The sequence below is a fragment of the Corapipo altera genome, unplaced genomic scaffold (genome assembly GCF_003945725.1).
Source record: "Corapipo altera isolate COAL_440 unplaced genomic scaffold, ASM394572v1 164, whole genome shotgun sequence".
In the NCBI taxonomy this organism is placed as follows: domain Eukaryota; kingdom Metazoa; phylum Chordata; class Aves; order Passeriformes; family Pipridae; genus Corapipo; species Corapipo altera.
In genome coordinates, this window is record NW_020884969.1 from 1,345,491 (window position 1) to 1,364,192 (window position 18,702).

The 18,702-nt window shown below is 41.3% G+C and overlaps 1 protein-coding gene across 3 annotated transcripts in view; it reads left to right on the forward strand.

Annotated features, from left to right (window-relative positions):
• KIF13B (kinesin family member 13B) overlaps window positions 1-18,702 on the forward strand; it is a 127,891-nt gene that overhangs the window by 93,095 nt on the left and 16,094 nt on the right. For 2 of the 3 annotated variants that reach the window (XM_027665071.1, XM_027665073.1), the window contains exons 30-37: window positions 558-682; window positions 1,765-1,941; window positions 3,473-3,565; window positions 4,712-4,864; window positions 6,114-6,191; window positions 6,784-6,837; window positions 14,555-14,672; window positions 14,912-15,045. In XM_027665071.1, the coding sequence (XP_027520872.1) occupies window positions 558-682; window positions 1,765-1,941; window positions 3,473-3,565; window positions 4,712-4,864; window positions 6,114-6,191; window positions 6,784-6,837; window positions 14,555-14,672; window positions 14,912-15,045 (932 nt within the window). Of the gene's footprint in view, window positions 1-557; window positions 683-1,764; window positions 1,942-3,472; window positions 3,566-4,711; window positions 4,865-6,113; window positions 6,192-6,783; window positions 6,838-7,693; window positions 7,715-10,002; window positions 10,359-14,554; window positions 14,673-14,911; window positions 15,046-18,702 lie in introns of those variants that run through there. The other variant, XM_027665074.1, reaches the window with a different exon arrangement.

Consider the following 18,702-nt stretch of genomic DNA (forward strand, 5'->3'; position numbering starts at 1 on the left):
TTGATGGTTTGTCCACCTTGGAAAGTGCATCCACAGGTCCAGTGGCTTCAGAGAGGAGCTGGTTAATAATTCATTATGGGGAGGGACTAGAGCCAGCCAGGTTGAGCTTCTCAAACCCCAGATTTTAAGGTTTTGTTTGGTCGTGATCTAAAAGTACTGTGTTTTCACTTGTTCAACCAGCAGCTTATCTTTATTTAAAAATCCCACACCACCTAGCTTATGGCAAATGACCAATGTATTTAATGTGTATATATATATACTTATATATATACCTGCAGGCAAGGAGGGGATGTTTGCAACTGAGAGTCCTCACACAATAGAGGACTTTAAAAGGCATGTTTGAGTCTGTGTCCCCAAATCTTTGTGCACACTTTCTGTATAGAATGAGACTCTTTTTGAAGTGGAACAATGCAGGAACTTTTCTTTCATAGGTGGAGTGGAAACAGCCAAGCTGGGGAGTTCGTGATGAAAATGTGAATTCGTGGCTTACTGGATGTTTTTAAAGGGGGATAATTGCTTTGTGTTTCCTCACCTTCCACATTCCCTTCTGTTTGTAGCTGATGACTTCAGCTCCCAGGATAACCTGGATGACCCAGAAGCTGGAGGGTGGGATGCTACTCTTGTTGCAGAAGAGGAGGAGGAATTCTTTGAGCTGCAGATTGTGAAGCATCATGACAGTGAGGTAAGTGAAAATACAGACCAGTGTCTTTAGTTTAGGAGTCTTTTAATTGTTCTCTTCATACATTCACATGTGAAAGCAGTGCAGCAAAGGTGTTTCTTGTATGAGTGACCTTGTGTTTTTAGGGAATACTCACTAGGAGCATAATCATGATTTGAAAAATGGTAAATCCAAGAGCGTTCCAAAAGCTTGAGATTCAATATGTGTTTAACAAACCAAAATCCCTGAGCAAATTAGAGTACAGGAGCCCCAGCTAAAAAAACCAAACAACCTTAATTGTTAACATATGAACCTCTACCCTGTTACACTCATTGTCCTCCATTTTGCCACATAACTCGTGGTTTTACAGCTTTACAATTGTTGGTTTAGAATTTTTGCTGTTAGGTTCAGAATCTCTGATTTACTTTTTTCCTTAAAATTTTGGTCCTTTCTCTGAAACTTATTTTTTCTTATATTTTTACAGGAACTTTATTCCTGATGGTTTTGGTAGGTTTTTTTGTTCTGGTTTGTTTTTAAAGCCTGGAAAGATGGCTACTAGGCTATTTTTCTTATGGCTTGAAAATAAACCACTTCAATCTTCAGTTATATATATATATATATGTATTAACATTCAGAAAGAAAAAATCCAGTTTCTACTGTATTGCTAGAAATGTTTCAGCAAAGTTACTTCTCAAATACAAACAGGAGAGTTTTTGTGGTGTGATGGAAGATTTTCACTGCAATCTTTGTTGCTCTCTGGTTTATCTTAATAAATTAGGCCAAATGGTCCTGCAGTTCTGCATATTTTATGATTTATTTGCAATGATCCTGGGTATTCAAAGCTCTTTTTTCAAGAGGAAATGTTCCACAGTTTGAGCAAGTTGGCATTTTTAATCCCAACATCTTCACTTGGCGAACTAATCTTGATTTTTAAATGGCCTCTTCTAAAGTGCAGGGGATTTTTTCTTCATAGGGAGCGAAACCGAGAAGCCGACTCTCAAAATTTATGTATTATGTATTTTTCCTAATTATGCTTAATTAATTATAGTTAATTATACACCTAATTATGCTTATTAGAGGATGCATTTTTTTTTTCCCCTTTGCAGGTGAAAGCAGAAGCCTCCTGGGATTCCACAGTCCACGACTGTATCCAGCTCAGCAAGGGAACGGCAGCGGATGAGAGGGTTTATCTGATTGTCAGAGCCACTGTCCAGCTCAGCCACCCTGCAGAGATGCAGCTGGTGCTGCGCAAGCGCATCTGTGTCAACGTCTATGGCAGACAGGTAGAGCTTTTCCAGTCCTTCCCACTTCCCAGGACTCTCATTTTCCTGTCTTTCCCTTCCTCTCTGCCCAAATGGAGGCGCCGTGTCGATGGCATCCATGGAGACGCTGAGCTGCCAAGTCATTTTCATAGTCTCTCTGATATTGTGGATGATCATGCAGTTTGGTTATAAAGGCACCTAAGAGTGAGAAATTTTGTCGTCTTTGTACTAAGTCCTAAGTGTTTTATCTCCCATCACTGGAAAAGGTAGGAAGAGTTAATTTCTCATGAGCTGGGAGTTCATGTTTTGCAAAAAACTAAAGCAGGAAGAGTTAATTTCTCACAAGTTCATATTTTGCCAAAACTGCATCAGAAGAAACATGTGTGCTTCCCTGCTCCTGCAGCATGTTCACACATTGCTGACTATTTCTATTCATGCATCCAGGTATTTAGAAATAAACTAGGAATAACTGGAGGAGAAATCTCTTTGTGCTAATTTATCAAAAGTTAATCGCTCTTGGTCTTTTTATGTTTTCCAGTTGGTTTGTGCTTTTACAACAATGTGTAGGTGAGAGCAGGGTGTTTGATAAATGGAAAGCAGCAAGGTTGTCATTCCATTTGCAGCATCATGTCCTGAAAAATACATAAATCCTGAGAAAGATGGGGAGGAAGAGTTGGTTCAGCATTGTCTCAGAATCCCTTGGGAGTGATAATGACAAAGCAGAAAGCCTGAATTGTTATTCTGGTTGCACATGTGTAGTTAAAATGTGAAGCAAGAGCAAAGAGAAGAGGTGTGGTCACACCCAGAAACCCTGTAAGCAACTTCAAACTGCTCCCAGTGCTGGGAAGAGAACTACAGTTCTTGGTGTTTTGACCAGGCAGAAGCTTTTTCTCAGCAAGGGACCAGTGAATTTTTGTCATCTAGAACTGGGGGAGTGTATTGAACAGATAAATTGACCGTGCCAATAATTCCAATTGTGTTAAGTCTTCATCAATTCTGGTTTCTACAGGTTTAGTCAATGCTGGGTTTTGCCTTCATTTGACATAGAATCTTTGGCTTTCTGGCTGTTTTTCTGAAACTCTCTCTCAATAACCTTTCCCGGGTGTTGTTCTCAGCAGCATCTTTGAATGACTCATCTCTGCATTAATTCACCAGGCCAGTTCTTAACCCTGCAAGGCGCCAAGTCAGCATAAACAATGACCATGCCCCTTAAATCATTCTTCATAACGATCTCTTTGGTCAAGAATTTAATGTCTGTACTTGTCAATATTCAAGACAAGTCACCTAGGGCTCTGTTAGAGGAAAAAAAAAACACCTCTCAAACCAGCAGATGCTTTGTGTGCTGCTGAAGCAGTCACCTTGCAGGGAAGCGAGTGAATATTTTCCGTGTATCTAAAATGCAAACAAGCAAATCGTTTTCTCCAAGTTAAAATCTTTGACTCTTACATATTTATTGGTTAGACTTTTCAACTCGGACTTCTCTCACTGCAAACTGTGTTTATTTCAGCTGAAATCTGTTAAACCATGCTTTCCTTTGGTTGCCTCCCCACAGGGCTTTGCACAGAGTTTCCTCCGAAGGATGTCCCCCCGAAGTTCCATTCCTGGCTGTGGTGTCACTTTTGAGATAGTCTCAAACATTCCAGAGGTGAATAATAAACCAGAGTGTCTGAAACTGGGCTAAGGGCCTCTAACTTTCTGCTTTTCCCCTTATTTTGAGAGTGCTGGCTCTTGCTGCTGCAACTGTGGTTTATAAAAGTTGAAGCATATTCCTTCACATGCTGTGACTTAGCAGCAACCCCGTGTTATCAGTGCCACTGTGTATTTTGTTGACTGAGCATCTATTTGCTCAGCTCCTTGAAGAAACATTTTAAAGAGAGGGGGGAAAAAGATGGAATAAAACTGTGGGGTGAAGTGCCTGCTGTAGGGAGCACAAGAATCTGTAAAACATGACAAAGTGGCTTTTTTCTCTGTGATGTCTTTATGCAACTCTTGATTCCTGAGCATATTCCTAGTTAGATGCTAATCCTTTCCTTCCAAAGAGATGCTCTATCAGAGCACTTGGAAAAACATTAACACATGAAGAGCCAAAACTCTGATTGCTGCCTGACTCTTTTGTGTTCTGCTGCAATTTGCACTCTGTGTTGAAATGTTTCTCGAGCAACGTTCTATTTTTTTTTTGCAACACACTCGAAATTCTGTTTTCCTCTCAGTTTAGATAACTCCCCAAAATGCTTGAGCACTTTTTAATTATGAAATATCTGAATGCAGCCCTTTTGCTAATTAATAGCAACGTCTTGCTGTGAGACTCAGATTAAAATACCCCAAAAAACTCCAACAATAACCAGGCATTGCTTGAGATGTCTGCAACAGGGGTGGGAGCAGCCGTGCACATTCCGTGGCACAAGGCTTATTTTTAGATCAGAATCTTAGATTAGGTATTAGGAAGAAATTTAGGATAGATATTAGGAAGAAATTCTTTGCTGTAAGGGTGGTGAGGCCGTGGAACACGTTATGGACTCCTCATCCCTGGAAGTGTTCAAGGCCAGGTTGGATAGGGCTTGGAGAGACCTGGGATAGTGGAAGTTGTCCCTGCCCATGGCAGGGGGTGGAACTGGATGAGCTATAAGGTCCCTTCAAACCCAAACCATTCCATGATTCTGATCTGCCCCGGAACTTAAGTACAAGCAATGCTAAATCAGTACTGCGTGGTTTAAAAACACATTTTTTCGGGACCGATGTGGGAGATTTTTTGTTTTATTTTAAAAGCTGTCATTTCTTTTCACCTTGCCAGGATGCTCAGGGAGCTGAAGAGAGGGAGGCACTGGCCAGGATGGCAGCAAACGTGGAAGATGCAGCCTCAGCCGACTCTGAGGCCTATATTGAGAAGTACCTGCGGAGCGTCCTGGCCGTGGAGAACATCCTCACCCTGGACCGGCTGCGCCAGGTCTGGCTTAGAGCTGGAGCAGAGGAAACACTGAGAACATCTATGGCAGCACAAGTGTTCTCCTAAGTGCTCACAGTGGCTAACAACCAACCCAAAAACCCCACTCCAGTGCACACCTCAGCCTCCCAAAGTGGGCCTGTGGCAAACATCCAAGGAAGCAAATGTAGCTCCTCTTTGCAGAGATGGCCTCACTCAACCCCCTGCAGGATGGATGGGGCTTTATATTCAATGCTGTTATGGAACACTTGGTTTGGTTTTCAGTCTGTACATTATTGTTCAGAAAAAATACTTATGTGGCATTAGCTTTTGCTTTCTGAGGATTTAGTAGCAGTTCTGAAATTACCAGTAGAATTCTTTTAATTTTTCCTCATATCTTACCTTGTAATAACCAAACCCATTCCGTCCCAAAGTGGGCCTGTGGCAAATATCCCAGGAAGCAGATGTAGCCCTCTTTGCAGAGATGCCCTCACTGAACTCCCTGCAGCACAGATAGGTCTGGGAGTTTTATATTCAATGCACTATTATGAGATTCTTGGTTTGGTTTTCAGTCTTTGCATTATGGTTCAGAAAAAATACTTGTGTGGCATTAGCTTTTGCTTTCTGAGGCTTTAGTAGCAGTTCTGAAGTTACCAGTAGATTTCTTGTCATTTTTCCCCATGTTCTACCTTGAAGTAACCAAACCCATTCTGTCAATAAAAGAGACATGGATTGGGTTAATTTTAAGTACTATAACTCGATCTGTTTACCAGGAAAAATGCAGGAGAGAAAAACATTTATGGAAAATTGTTCTTCTGGGTATGAATTATGCAAGCACAAAAGAAAAGTTATGCAAAACAAGCTCCAGCTTGTGCCCGCCCGCTATAAATTCACGGTGAAGTGTGATGCACTCTAAATACTGAAAGCAAGTTTCCTGTCATTTATAATTAGTTTAAAGGATTAAAATAGGAGCTCAACTTGGAAAGGGAAGTCAGTCTTTGCATCTCTGTCATCTCCTAGAATCGGGACTAGCTGTAAAATCCTGCATGTGCCAATCAGCAAAATAGTAGATGTTAAAGTTTATCCACTCTTAAAATTTTAGTCGCTTTATATACAGGTTTTGTATTACAGTAAATTTTACAGACAGGAGCCTGTGCAAAAAGGCAGTTTAAAAACATTTGTCTCATATAGACAAAACTATCCTGGGATGATCAGGGCTTAAATTCTTGCAAAACATCATCTTTTCTTTGTTTTGCTTCTCTGTGACTGGCAGGAAGTTGCTGTGAAAGAGCAGCTAATGGGAAAAGGAAAACTCTACCGCAGGAGCCTGAGCTCTCCCAACGTGAACAGGGTGAGTATTCCATGCTGGAATCTGCAGCAGGTCCACTCTTTCAATTCCAGGTCCATATGATGCCAAAGTCATGGACTATAGCAATGAATTTCCTTCTTTTTGACCGTTCTGTGCTATTTGTGATTGAGATCAAAGTGCAGACAAAACCTGCACGTAATCCTGCTTTCATCATACAGGCAAGTGTGCTTGGAAGCACCTCCCTAAATCTGGAATATCTGAAAAAGCAACATAAAGAGAACTTTGCATCTTTTTTTTCTGGCCACCAGAGATTTTTCATTTGCTTGCCAAGTTGAAGAATTTTTTCCCTTTTTCTTTAGAAGATTTGAAGTTACAAGTATTTACTGAACTTAGAGTTTGTAACAGTGTTGTGCATAAGAAAAATGATATCCTTTGATAGAACTGGTAATCAAACTAGTCTAAAATTGTGGCTCCTCTCAGGTCAATAACTGAGATTTCACCTCTTCTCTCTTGGATTTCAGTTCTGCTTTAACCACAAATGTATTTCTTTTCAGCCTTCTTAGTCAAGAGGAATATTTATGAGTTCTTGTAAGTTCTTGTTGAGAAATAATTCGACTTTTCTTAACTATTTCAGCTCTCTGCAAGCCGCCAAGATTTAGCACCCCCTTACAACCTGAGCAGTAACCGGGTGAGTACCTGCAGGAAATCCTGGGAATCTTCAGTAGGAAAAAGGAAGTGACTCCACTACACCAGTTACAGGGGCTTAAGTGGGAAACATCTGTAAAAAACAAGGGCAACATCCATGTGCTCCTGTATCCTTGGGACTGTTCCTAGGATGTAAATAGGTCTGGATGTGCTGCACTAGACCTCTCTGGGAAAATTCCCAGGTCTTTGTCATCCCAAGCACTGTGGGATGTACAAGGGCATTGTCAAGCTAAAGAGCTCTTCTAAAGCTGTCACCTCTGTGGATGCAAATCTTCTGGGAGTATGGGACAGATTTGGGTTCATATACAAGTTCAGGTCAACATCTAGGACAGAATATGAGGAGAGTCTCTGACCTTCCAGTGGCCTTAGACTTGTGATGGGTGATAATTCAGCCCATCCCATGCTGTAAAATCACCAGGATAGATCCAAAGTATTTCTTTAAAAGGGGAAAGATTAAATTTAAACTTATTTTCCAAATCCTAGATAAACTGAAAGGTCCCCTCCTGATAGATATTCTGCCCAGCAAGCTTGTAGTCATTTTAAAGGGGAGAATCTGGTGGTGACAAGGCATTTTAATGCATAATGCAGTTGCATGGAATAATAGAATTTTGATGTAGTGCTCCAGCTTTGGTTGCTAAATCTGCTACATCTGATCCATGTAGGGAATGCTAAAACATGTGCAGGTGATTAAGTGCTTATAGCAACTTCTGTTTGGAGACAACTGTGGGATGCTTCAGTATTGTAGGTTTGGAAAGCAAAAACTTAAAGGGCAGAACTCTTAATGATTTCTGTTTTTCTCCTCCCTTCCCCTCAATGATTTCTCTCATTGCATGTTTCAGAGTCCAAAGGTCCCAGCAGAGGTAATGCATTAGGTCCACCTAATGAGTGGGATAATAATTTTATCTCACTATAAAGTTTATTTTGCTCACTCGCGCTTTTATTTCCTGCTTTGAAGATGCTGCTGGTGGTGCCTCGTTTGCATAGTGCAAAGCAAAGGAGTTTTTCCATTGAAAAGCTGGTCATTAATGCAGAGTGAACTGGTACAAAGCAGAGAAGTTTCTCCTTGGGTGCATCTGATGGTTTGTTGCAGAGCTGGAGCTGTTTAGTGCCATTTCACCCAGATTTTTGGACATGGTGAAATTATTTTGGAAATGGCCCCATCTCAGCTAAAAAAAATAGACATGAAAGCAAACAAATATATAAATATCTGCCAGTCATGTGGACACTGGCCTTGGAGATAAGATAAACCCTGACACTTCCTTCCAAATCCTTCTCAAGCTTTATGGCTTTTTTAGTTCAGTGTGAACAGCTCTTGGTTTCTATGAACTAATGATTTTAAAGTAACACTGGGCCAATGGAAAACACATTTATCCTTAGTTTCATGTTAATGCTTCTGGAGCAATGACTCTTTGTCCCAAGTTTTGGTTAACTGGAGTTAGCTGGTAGTGGCTTGCATGAGGTTTGGCAGCTCTTCCCGTGGTTGTACGTGCTGACAGACACTGTTGTACTGCAGGAACGTGAAGCTGGAGTGGTGGGGATCATCCCTTTGCTTGCAATGAGCTTCAGTTCAAGGCACTTGTTACTCAGGACATGGAGGGTGCAAACTCCTCAGCTGGAAATTTGTGGTTTCAAACGGATCTCTGTTTCCAAGGCCGGGTTGGACGGGGCTTGGAGCAACCTGGTCTAGTGGAAGGTGTCCCTGCCCATGGCAGGGGGGTGGAATTAGATGGTCTTTAAGGTCCCTTCCAACCCAAACTGTTCTGTAATTCAATGGTTCAGTTTCCATAGGGAGATGAACTAAAGCTTTTGTAATCACAGTGAAATATTAAACAAGTTCTTAAATGTTCTTGTAGCACACAGACATCATAAAGCTCACTGGTGATATCAGTCCTGTCTGTTGTAGCATAAAGGACCTGAGAATGGCTTGATAGGCAGAGCTTTGGCTAAGTTGGGTGTCTTTGTCACTTGGTGAGAGAGTTGGTGAGAAAAGAAGTCTCCTCCAATATTCATGTATTGTTATTTTCCCAGGAATTTAGTGTTGTTTACAAATAACTGTGAGAAGTTAATCTAAACAAGGGATATATTATATCATAAGAAACACCAGTCACAGGGTAGTAACAGCAGCTAGAACTGGGTGCAGAACTAATGTGTCAAACCTGTGTACTTAATATTAATTAATTATTTAATATTAGTGGGAGCCCTCAACATGTTCCAGATTATTCCTCTCCTTAATTTTATTCCGTGACTTCTTTTCTCTCTCTATTTTTAACATGGTTGTTCCTTGCATTCCTACATCCCTGGATTTTTAGCTTTGTGGAAGGGGCTCTTAAGTCTCATTCCTCTTACATGAAGCACCATCCATGCTGGTAAAGTTTGGAATGTGGATGCTGCTTCATTCTCCAGCACTGTGAAGAGCCGGGACTCATTCCCCTAAATGACAAGAATATTAAACAGTTTGGGATAAGAAGTAAAGATGGTAAAACAGGCAGCTTGGAAGTTTCCAGAATTATGTCCTGGATTCATCTTGCGGAGACAATTGACTGATTTTTTCTAAAAACGTGGATGAATGGTCACACCTCCATGAAGAGCTGGAAAAGCCCTTCTCCAGGACTGGAACAGAGGTGTGGATTTGGCACATTTTGGAAGAAAAACATGAAAGGATATCTCTTTGTGCTGACACCACAGAGAGCTTCCACTGGGATTTTTTTAAATAATAACCCATACAATTAAACTGCTTAACTGGCTGAGAAGGCAAGGAGATACCTTTTAAATTTGCTTCAGAAGACAGTCTGATGGACTATTCAGATTCTGTTAACAGGACTCCATGTGGTCTCACCTCGAAGTTCCATCTACTTGCTTAAATGAGAAAAAGCCAATTTTTACTCCTGTTATCACCACAGATACGGTTACAGGAGAGTGAGATGAATTTGATTCCTTCTTGCACATCAGCACATGTCAGTGATGCAGGAGCACAGAGTGTCTCAGTAGTGATGTAAGATACGGAGATGAATTTTTGTGTTCCAGGGCGCTCACGTTGGAAATTTCAGTTAATTAAATTTACTTGGAAACTGAATTTAAAAATTGAGTTGACTTAGCTGGATGAATTGAATGCACAAAGAATGGAAGGCACCTCTGACTTGTTTTACAGGTCTTCTTCAGACTAAATCACATACTGATGAAAAATTTCATGAGTTGTCGTTAAAACACCTTTGCACAAAGAACCATTCTGCCTTGGACAGTCATCCTTCCTTTCCCAGATGTCCAGTATTTGTAGCTCAAAAGCCAAATAAGACAAGATTGTACCACTTAACCCTCAGGTTTTTCTGGGAACCAGAGTTTTTTTCAGCAAATTGATACAGATTGAATTTGAATAATCTTGCTGTTCATGAGAACAAGTGCCTTTGTCCCAGCTGTGTGTCCCAGCTCTGTGCTTGTATTTAAGTGCTACGTGGTCACCTTTTCCTAAACCTTTGCTGAACTGCTAAAATAATAAAAACACAAGAACTATTCATTTCTCTTACCCAGTGCCTGCATTTTAATGGTCTGTCAACCTCAAGAAAAGATTTGTCAGGTAAAGCCTACAGATTTCTCAGGTAGTGATCAGCCCTGTTTGCCCTAAAGATTTTGTGCATGTTGGGGGTGACCTGGAATAAATTCCCTGGGGGTTTTCATGGAGGATGTGTGAAAGAAGGGAAGGCAGAGGAGAAGAAGAAGAAGGCATTAGAGAAACAAACCCCTTTAATAAACAGCTCTGCTTTAAAGTACATCAAGGGACACACATTCTTCTGGTGGCTATTTTTGATTTGTTAATTTAAGTCACTTGACCTCTGTTTGGTCACTTGGCAGAGACCAAATATATTCATGAAGTGATGGCTCCTCTGGGCAAATGATTTACAAGCTTCCTTTCTTTCTCTCACCACCCTTGATGGAGGAAAGATTCACAGCACTTAAAGAACAGTCATTGCTTAGATTTAAAGTTTTAAGTCTTTCAGTGCAGATGGGAAACTTGGGAACTTCATCAAGTTAATATAGTTAATAATTCTTTTTTTTTTTTTTTTTGAGATGGGTTATCTTTCAACCCAGCTTAGTAAAATCAGTCATTCATGAACTACCTTTTGCCTCTGCAGATTCCTGCAGATTCTGTTCACAACAGTTGACCCTTTCAGTTGTCTCCAGTGTTTTCTTTTGCAAATGTTTCTGCATCCGTTGCCCTGGTTGACCTGATTTTAATGGTTTGCTTTCATCGTGGAGTTGAGCCTCTCAAATCTGACCTTCAGTCTAAAATGATGATCTTTCCATTCTCTCCAAAGCAAGTGTTATTTGAAAACTCAACATGCTTAAAGTATATGATCAGAGAAATCCTTTTCTTGAGGCATATTCCTATCTTCATTTTATTTAACCTGGAAAAATACTTAAAATCATGTAGAAAAATGTAGTCATCCATAGTATTAAAGCTAAAGCAAAATTTCCAAAAGATCCTGAGAAAAAAGGCTTTTCCTAAGGAAGAAGACCCTAAACATAACACTAAACACTAAACATTGCCATTCTGAAATGAATATTCTGGAAGTGTTTTGCTGATTTTTACCTACTCCATTTTTTTTTTCATCCTTCCCAAACAGGGTAGAAAGTCAAGAGACTTGCCTGAACTAATTTTTCTTGGAGCAGTCAGTGAAGGGCACTTCTGACTCAACAAATCATGATTCAGGGAAAGATTTAGTTGCTCCTTACCTGCATTGAGTCCATGTTCTAGTAAGCTGGAATATTCTTAGTATTTGTAATATCCTTGCTGTTTCTTATGTCTCTGTGGTCTCCAGAAGCACTTAGACTTGGCTTAAGACATGTCACCTTTATCCATTTGTCTGGGATCCAAAAGGAACACTAATCAAGCTTTGTTATGTCCTCCAAAAACAAAGCTTTCAGATGCTTTTCACTCTTCCACAGTTCTTTTTCTTAATCCAATGCCAACATCTACCAGGCTGATGGCAGAACAGACCAGAAGGCAACAAAACCAAGCAGTATTTCAAGATTGTTTTGAGTCTTTTGAGGTTTGTTTTGAGTCTTGTATTTTTTTATTAAACTCCTCCAGCACCACTGAGCTGGTGCATCCAAAAAATACTGAATTATATGAGATATTTTCCTGGTCTGCAGAGAGTATGAACTATTTTCTCATGGTTTTGACTCTTCTCTTGCAAACTAATTCATCAATGGGAGCCAGAAACTTCAGGAAATATTTCACATCCCAAAAAGAAAAGACAGGTTGAGCACAGTCTGAAGTTGCTGGCTGTTTCCAGGATGGCTCTCAATGTCTGCACGTGAAATTATTAAAATATCAGGATGAGAAAAGCAGTCTCTGAAGCAGTATTTGGAATGGATAGAAGTGGGACGAGGCTGCACGTGATGAGGCCACCTGAAAGAAACCTGCACTCATAGAAACACAAGACTGCAAAAGCCTAAAAAGCCTAAAAAGAGTTCATGGATGAGGAGTAGGAGAGACTGTTTCACAGAAGCATTTGGTGGAATTTTCCAGACTTTTTGATGTAAGACATGAATGAGTTGCAGGTCAAAGACAATGCTGAAGTTGGGGGCTGAAGGTATGGGTAGAACAGCTCTGCCATCTGTGCTGGTAGAGCAGGAAGGGCTTAAACACCCAAGTCCTCAAAAACACAAGACTAAATAAACCCCTGGTGCGTCACTGCTGGTCCCAGCCTGGGTTCTCTCACTTGGATGTCTGAGTTCTGAGCCATCCTGAATGTCCATCAGCCTTTAGTTATCCCAAATTTTCCTTCACAGATGCAGCCCCTGTCTCTGCATCCAGCAGGAGGGGTGTGAGCTGGTCGAGGTCTGAAGTCCTGCCAAAGTGCAAGTTACTTGCTATTCAAAGCAGGGGAGCTTTGATGGGACTAACCTATAGATCCAAATGGAAATGATTTTTGCCCTGGGCTGCTCACTGTGACCTTCAACCCATTGGAGAAATCTATTCCTCCTATCCTGGCTTATTTATTATTTGTGAAACATTCATGGCTTGGAGTTACAGTTAAGAATAGTTTAGCTGCCTGTCATTTCTCCATTCAAGGTCAGATTAATTCCTTGCATCCTACAGTGTGAAGCTTCTTGAAAAGGCACTTTCCTACCCTCTTCCTCCAGGAAAAAAAATATATTAAACTTCTGCTCTGGGATGCAGCAGGTCCATCCATCCCTTGTTACTCCTTTTGAGTATATTCACTGCACCGTCTCACTGTAAAAGTATTTTTATTTCTGTTATGTCTTTTAAAAAACAGTCAAGGTTTAGGTACAGTATAACCCAGAGGAGTAGAGATGTTGTACCAACCATAGAAAAACTCTTTGAAAAAATGGGATAAAATCAGTTTGACTGCACCATCCTGTCCTTGTAACCTCTGTTTTCTGGAAAGGTGAAACTTTCCAAGCTTTTCCTGAGAGGACTTTTTCCACAAGACACTGAGATTTCTTGTAGCACTTGAGACTGGATGCTTTTGACCCCTAGACTCGTAAATGGATATTGAATTGCCTTAAGGTCCCCTATAAATTAAGTAAATTAGAAGGAGCTGCTTTGGCAGGCATTGTATGTGTACCTCCATCAGAAGTTTGCAGGACAACCACGTGGATTTTGGTGCCTCTGCACGACTAATGTGCTCAGTTTGGTGAAGGAATTCACTGCCCTGTATAAACATGAGACTTCCAGCAGAGACACACTCTGGACAGTCACTTGGTGTAATCATTGCAGATAAATTTTACCTATTAAGGATGATAGAGATGGGAAAAAATGGATTTGGCCACATGGATTCTTGACACCCGTGTGCTGATGTGAAATAGTGCTTGGGGATTCTCCCAGTTAGCCAAGATCTTTGTCCTTGAGACAGTTTCTGGCTCTAAGGTTGAGATGAAAACCACAATGGACCTTTGTAAAAGGCAGAGAAATCACCCCCCATGTGCAGAATTTTGTGCACCTCCCTTGGGATCCATGAGAAAACCCAACTAGAGAACCCTGGGATCTCAGGAAGGCAGATGACCTGCTGCTTCTCAGTCTCTGTTTCTCCCTACCTCATCTCCACTCAGTCTCTTCTAGATCTGAAATCATCTTTCATCTTCACTAACCATGTCAAAACTCTAACCTGTCTTTGATGGATCTTTTTCCTGGCTTCTGGTGTCCGCAGCTTGTTCCTTTGTATTCCATCTCTCTCTTTTCCAGAAAACTTGCAGTACTCCAGTTGCTTCCTGTTGATCTTGAGCTCATCCTTTCTCTTACTCCAGGCACAAACATGCAGCCTTTAGGTCTTGTGTTTCTTGTCCTGTTCAGAGCTCTGTGTGTCCTCACCCCTCTCTGACACTACATCCAGACCCCACTCATGAGTAGATACGCAAAATATTCAGGAATTTTGGGCAGACAGTACTGTATTATTTTCACCTGGTTGTAACATTCTCAACTTCCAAAACACAGCTGAGTGAAATATCAACACTCTGAGGTCTATAAATAAACTTTTCCTGTTCCTTTATGCTGAGGGTGCTCCATCTTTGCAGGGCTGGGTCTTCCACTTGAAAGTGCCTCCGGGGAAGGGTCTTTCCTCAGCTCTGGAATTCTGACCTTTGCAAAGGGGCTGTGCAGGCTGGTGTGGGGTCTCAGTATTGCTGTGCTCTTGCTGGGGCGCCAACTTGGAAAAATACAACTTTTTTTCCCCCTCTAGGGTCGATGGGAGAGTCAACAAGATGTGTCCCAAGGTGCCACAAATTCCAGTAGAGGCATTAGTCCATCTCGTACCTCCCTGCCGGGCTCTGGGCAGCAAAACCACTCTCCTGATCCAGGTAAAGAAATTCCTACAGCTAAGAGAACTTCCCTGAAAGTGTAATGAAACTACTGCAGCTCCTGAGTGCCAGATAAAGCTGAGCTGCTCTCAGAGAGTGCTTTTCCTTGGCTAATTCTTTGACCACTGGAAGATGTCATCACAGACTAAAAAGATAATAGTGTGATAAATTTTGTTAGGGGGGCTTTGGGTTGGGTTTGGTATAACTATTGTAATTTTGTAATGTTATTTTTCCAACAGGTATTGGTAGCCTGGCTGCTTCCTACCTGAATCCTGTCAAGTCCTTCGTGCCTCAGATGCCAAAGCTACTGAAGTCTCTCTTTCCTGTTAGAGATGAGAAAAAGGGCAGGCAAACCTCTCCCCTTGCACAGCAGGTAAAGCATTAAATCACCCAGGCTCTGCAGCAATCTTGGTGAGTGCTGTTAGGCTTGCTGGCAAAGTGCTGTTTTATATGTTGTTGCAGAGCAAACCAAGCTTTTAGTCACAGCAAAGCCTCGTGATGCATTTCCCCTCCACTGTCCAGAGATAGTGGAGCTGTTTGAACTTATTGATACACTCTGCCCACTTGGCTTTTTACAAGTGCCAGCTCCACTCCCAGGGTGATTTATGGGGCTCCCACTCGCAGCAACAATAGTAAAATTTATGAAGTGCACTTAGTGTTGTTTGGGTATTGCCAAGAGGGAAATGTAATTCTATTTTTAATTTGTTGTTTCATATGCCTTTCCCTCCCACCCCTTACCCCAGCTTGTGTCACCTTTTTCATCTTCTATTCTGTGCTTTGGGCAGTTGCTTTTGTTCATTCTCACCTGTTCCACGTGTCAGGGAAATACTTGATTTCCTTGTTGTTTTGCATGTTGGGCAGCAAAGCTCCACCTGCTCCAGATGTGGCTTCTGTGCTCTGAGTCAAGCTGACTAAAAAAAAAGCTCCTGTCTTTAAAAAAACATCAGATGAAACACAGAATCCCATTATAAATAATATTATCTCCTTTATTTGCAAAGTTCTGGTTAATTTTGAAGCAATAATTCTCCGTAGTGTAACTCTGGAAGGTTTAACAAACTGTTGTGAAGATAAATCTGGAGCCAGATCTCATGTTAAAGTTTTTGGGGGTCTATTCTGTCCCTGCTTTAACCACCCAGGTCATTCTGCTGTCAACTTATCTGAAGTTCTGGAAGCTCATAACTTGTTAACTTAGACCTCTCCTCACCCCTTGCCATGTAGACAAAATGTTTTAAAGAGTGTCTTTCTCAAAACAAAGCAAAATAAACCCTGAAATCCTCAGAAGAACTCTTTTTTTGTGGTTGGATCCAGACATTCTGTTGAATTTTTGCTACAGCTAAACTTGCTGTTGCAAGAACATCCCAGGACTGCAGGAAGTTGTTTTGGCATCATAAAAGTGCAGTAAATATTAAGTAAATACAGCAAAAATAAATTCACTAGCACTTGAGTATTTTTAGAAGTAACTTATTATACATGTAGCACAAATAAGAATAAGGCAGATTTAAAATATTTTTGGTTTGACTGGGGATTTATTCTCTACAAAGTAACAAAAGGAGCAAATTTTACTTATCTAATTTAATGCTTTGTGTTCGCATGTTGCCTTTTGCTTGGTGTTGAGACTGGAATCATATAAACCTACTCATTTATGAAATGTAGGGAATTAAAATGAAGACAGTGGCTTTCTTTACAGGTATTTGGGTATCAAAAGATGCAAATAGATGCTCTTTACAATTGCAGTGAGAGCCTTTCACACCTTCTTGAATTCCTACTGAATCAATGAGAGCTGAGATGAGAAATGAGGCCTAATTTCCTGTCTCTAGTCTAACCACCTGTTCCCACTCCTTTACTGTTCAAGATCAGTCATGTATTATTTGTCTGGAAGTCACTTTTTAAACTACAGAGTCATCTCTTTAAAGAGATTTTAATTTCTGTTATGGATTACTAAGGAAAGTCAGTCAGATCGTGATCCCAACACTTTTTAATAGGAGGGAAAATGCTATAAATGCTTTGGTTTTTAAAAAGATAAAAGCTGATCTATAAAGAGGAGTGTGATGCTTTAATGCTTGGTTGCACTGGGGAGCAACCCAGGTTTTTCCATGACCACTGGATCCGTATAACATAATGAAATGGTAAAATTATTCTCTAGTTTTGTAATAGAACAAATTGGTTGTGTTACAAATATAGTGGTTTGAGAGGTTTCTACGTATTCTTTGGAGCTCTGTCAGTAAGGAAACATGATTTCTTCACTCTTTGTTAGAAATCCCAGTGAGTCACTGAATATCCTGAGTTGGAAAAGACCCACAAGGATCAAAGTCCAGCTCCTGGCTCTGCACAGACACCCCAAAATCCCACCCTGTCCCTGAGGGCGTTTTCCAAACACTTCTTGAGCTCTGCCAGGTTTGGTGCTGTGCCCACTACCCTGAGGAGCCTGTTCAGTGCCGAACCACCCTCTGGGGGAAGAATATTTCCCTAGTCCCAACCTAAGGAAAGAAGAGAGAGCAAAATCAGAAGGAACTGCTTCAGAATTAGCTAAGAATTTGTGCAGCACAAAAATAAAGAGGTGCTTTTGCAGCAGGGCCGGCTCGAAGATCATAAATATCCCCTCTCATAATCTTTCTTGCTGTTCCTTTCTAATGGCCTGAGGATGCAAATGTGGGCAGAGGAATTGAGCTGGAGGGGGTGATGGATGGCCCTGGTGCCCGGGGGGACGTGGGGGCTCTGGGGGTCACTGCTGGGCAGGCAGAGTTAACACCTCATCGCTTACCTGCCACGGCAGGGCAGCCAGCCAGGAGTTCCTGGGCAACTGTAGGAAACTGTGCCATGGAGAGGACACAAAAATGATCTTTCTGGGTCTCAGAGAATACAGAACAGGGCATCATGTGTGCTGTGGAAGGATAAAACTTCAATGCACAGTGCCAGGGGACAGAAATGAATGTGCAAGGTGGGAGTGGGTGAGTGATGAACTACAAAAGTGTAAAGGGAAGGAGAACCCAAAAGGATTTTTCAGCTTCAATTGCAAAGGACTCTGACCCCTAGCTGGGGAGTGATGGAGTTTTCTCGCTGTAAACAACAAATTGGGAGAGGAAGGTTCAGGAATAGAAATGACAAAGCAAATGGAAGGATCTAAATCATCCTTTCCTGGCTAAAAGCTGCGATCTGGGGGGAGGTTTAGGTTGGATATCAGGGGAAAGTTTTTCACCCAGGGGGTGGTTGGGCACTGGAGCAGGATCTCCAGAGAAGTGGTCGCAGGCCTGAGGCTGCCAGAGCTCAAGGAATGTTTGGATAACACTCTCAGGGACAGGATGGGATTGCTGGGGTGTCTGTGCAGGGACAGGAGTTGAACTGAGTGATCCTTGTGGGTCCCTTCCATAGCAGGATATTCTCTGATTCTATGAAAAGCAAATGAGCTGATATGTAACAACAGATTTTTGAACATAAATACCAAAAATCTAAGTGGATCCATTTAATACTTTCCCCTGATTCCTCAAACAACTACAGTGAAAGAGAAGGTCCGAAGTTCTTGTCAAGCTCCTTTTTCAGTGCATGTTTTGATACATTATTTGATGGTACTTAATTATCTAATGTCATTTAAACCTGTTCTGGAAAACTGCTGGTGAACCATCGTGAACTGGCTGGCCCAGATGTTGAATTAAATTTCCAACATGGTATAATTGAATTATCAGGGTTAGGTGGCTGTACAGCTCTGCAGAAAGGCTCAGATGCATTTTGGTGCTCCTTGTAAGCAGGATCTTATGGCTAAGGTGATTTTAGTGCTTCTGAGCATCATTTCCAAGGGAGCAGGACTTCGCCTTTCCCAGGTTTATAACTGAAGTTAAGTTCATCATGACCAAGCAACATTCCAAGTGGATGTGATGCCAGATCTCTGATTCTGTGTGAGTAAACAAGAGATCAGTTCTGATAAGCGTTGAGAAAATACCCTTTTTTTATTATTTTATTATTTTAGCTGCTTTTTATTTCAGTTGTGTCATTGCTCAGACTGGCATCAACCTTGAAGCGAGCGAGCACACACCGA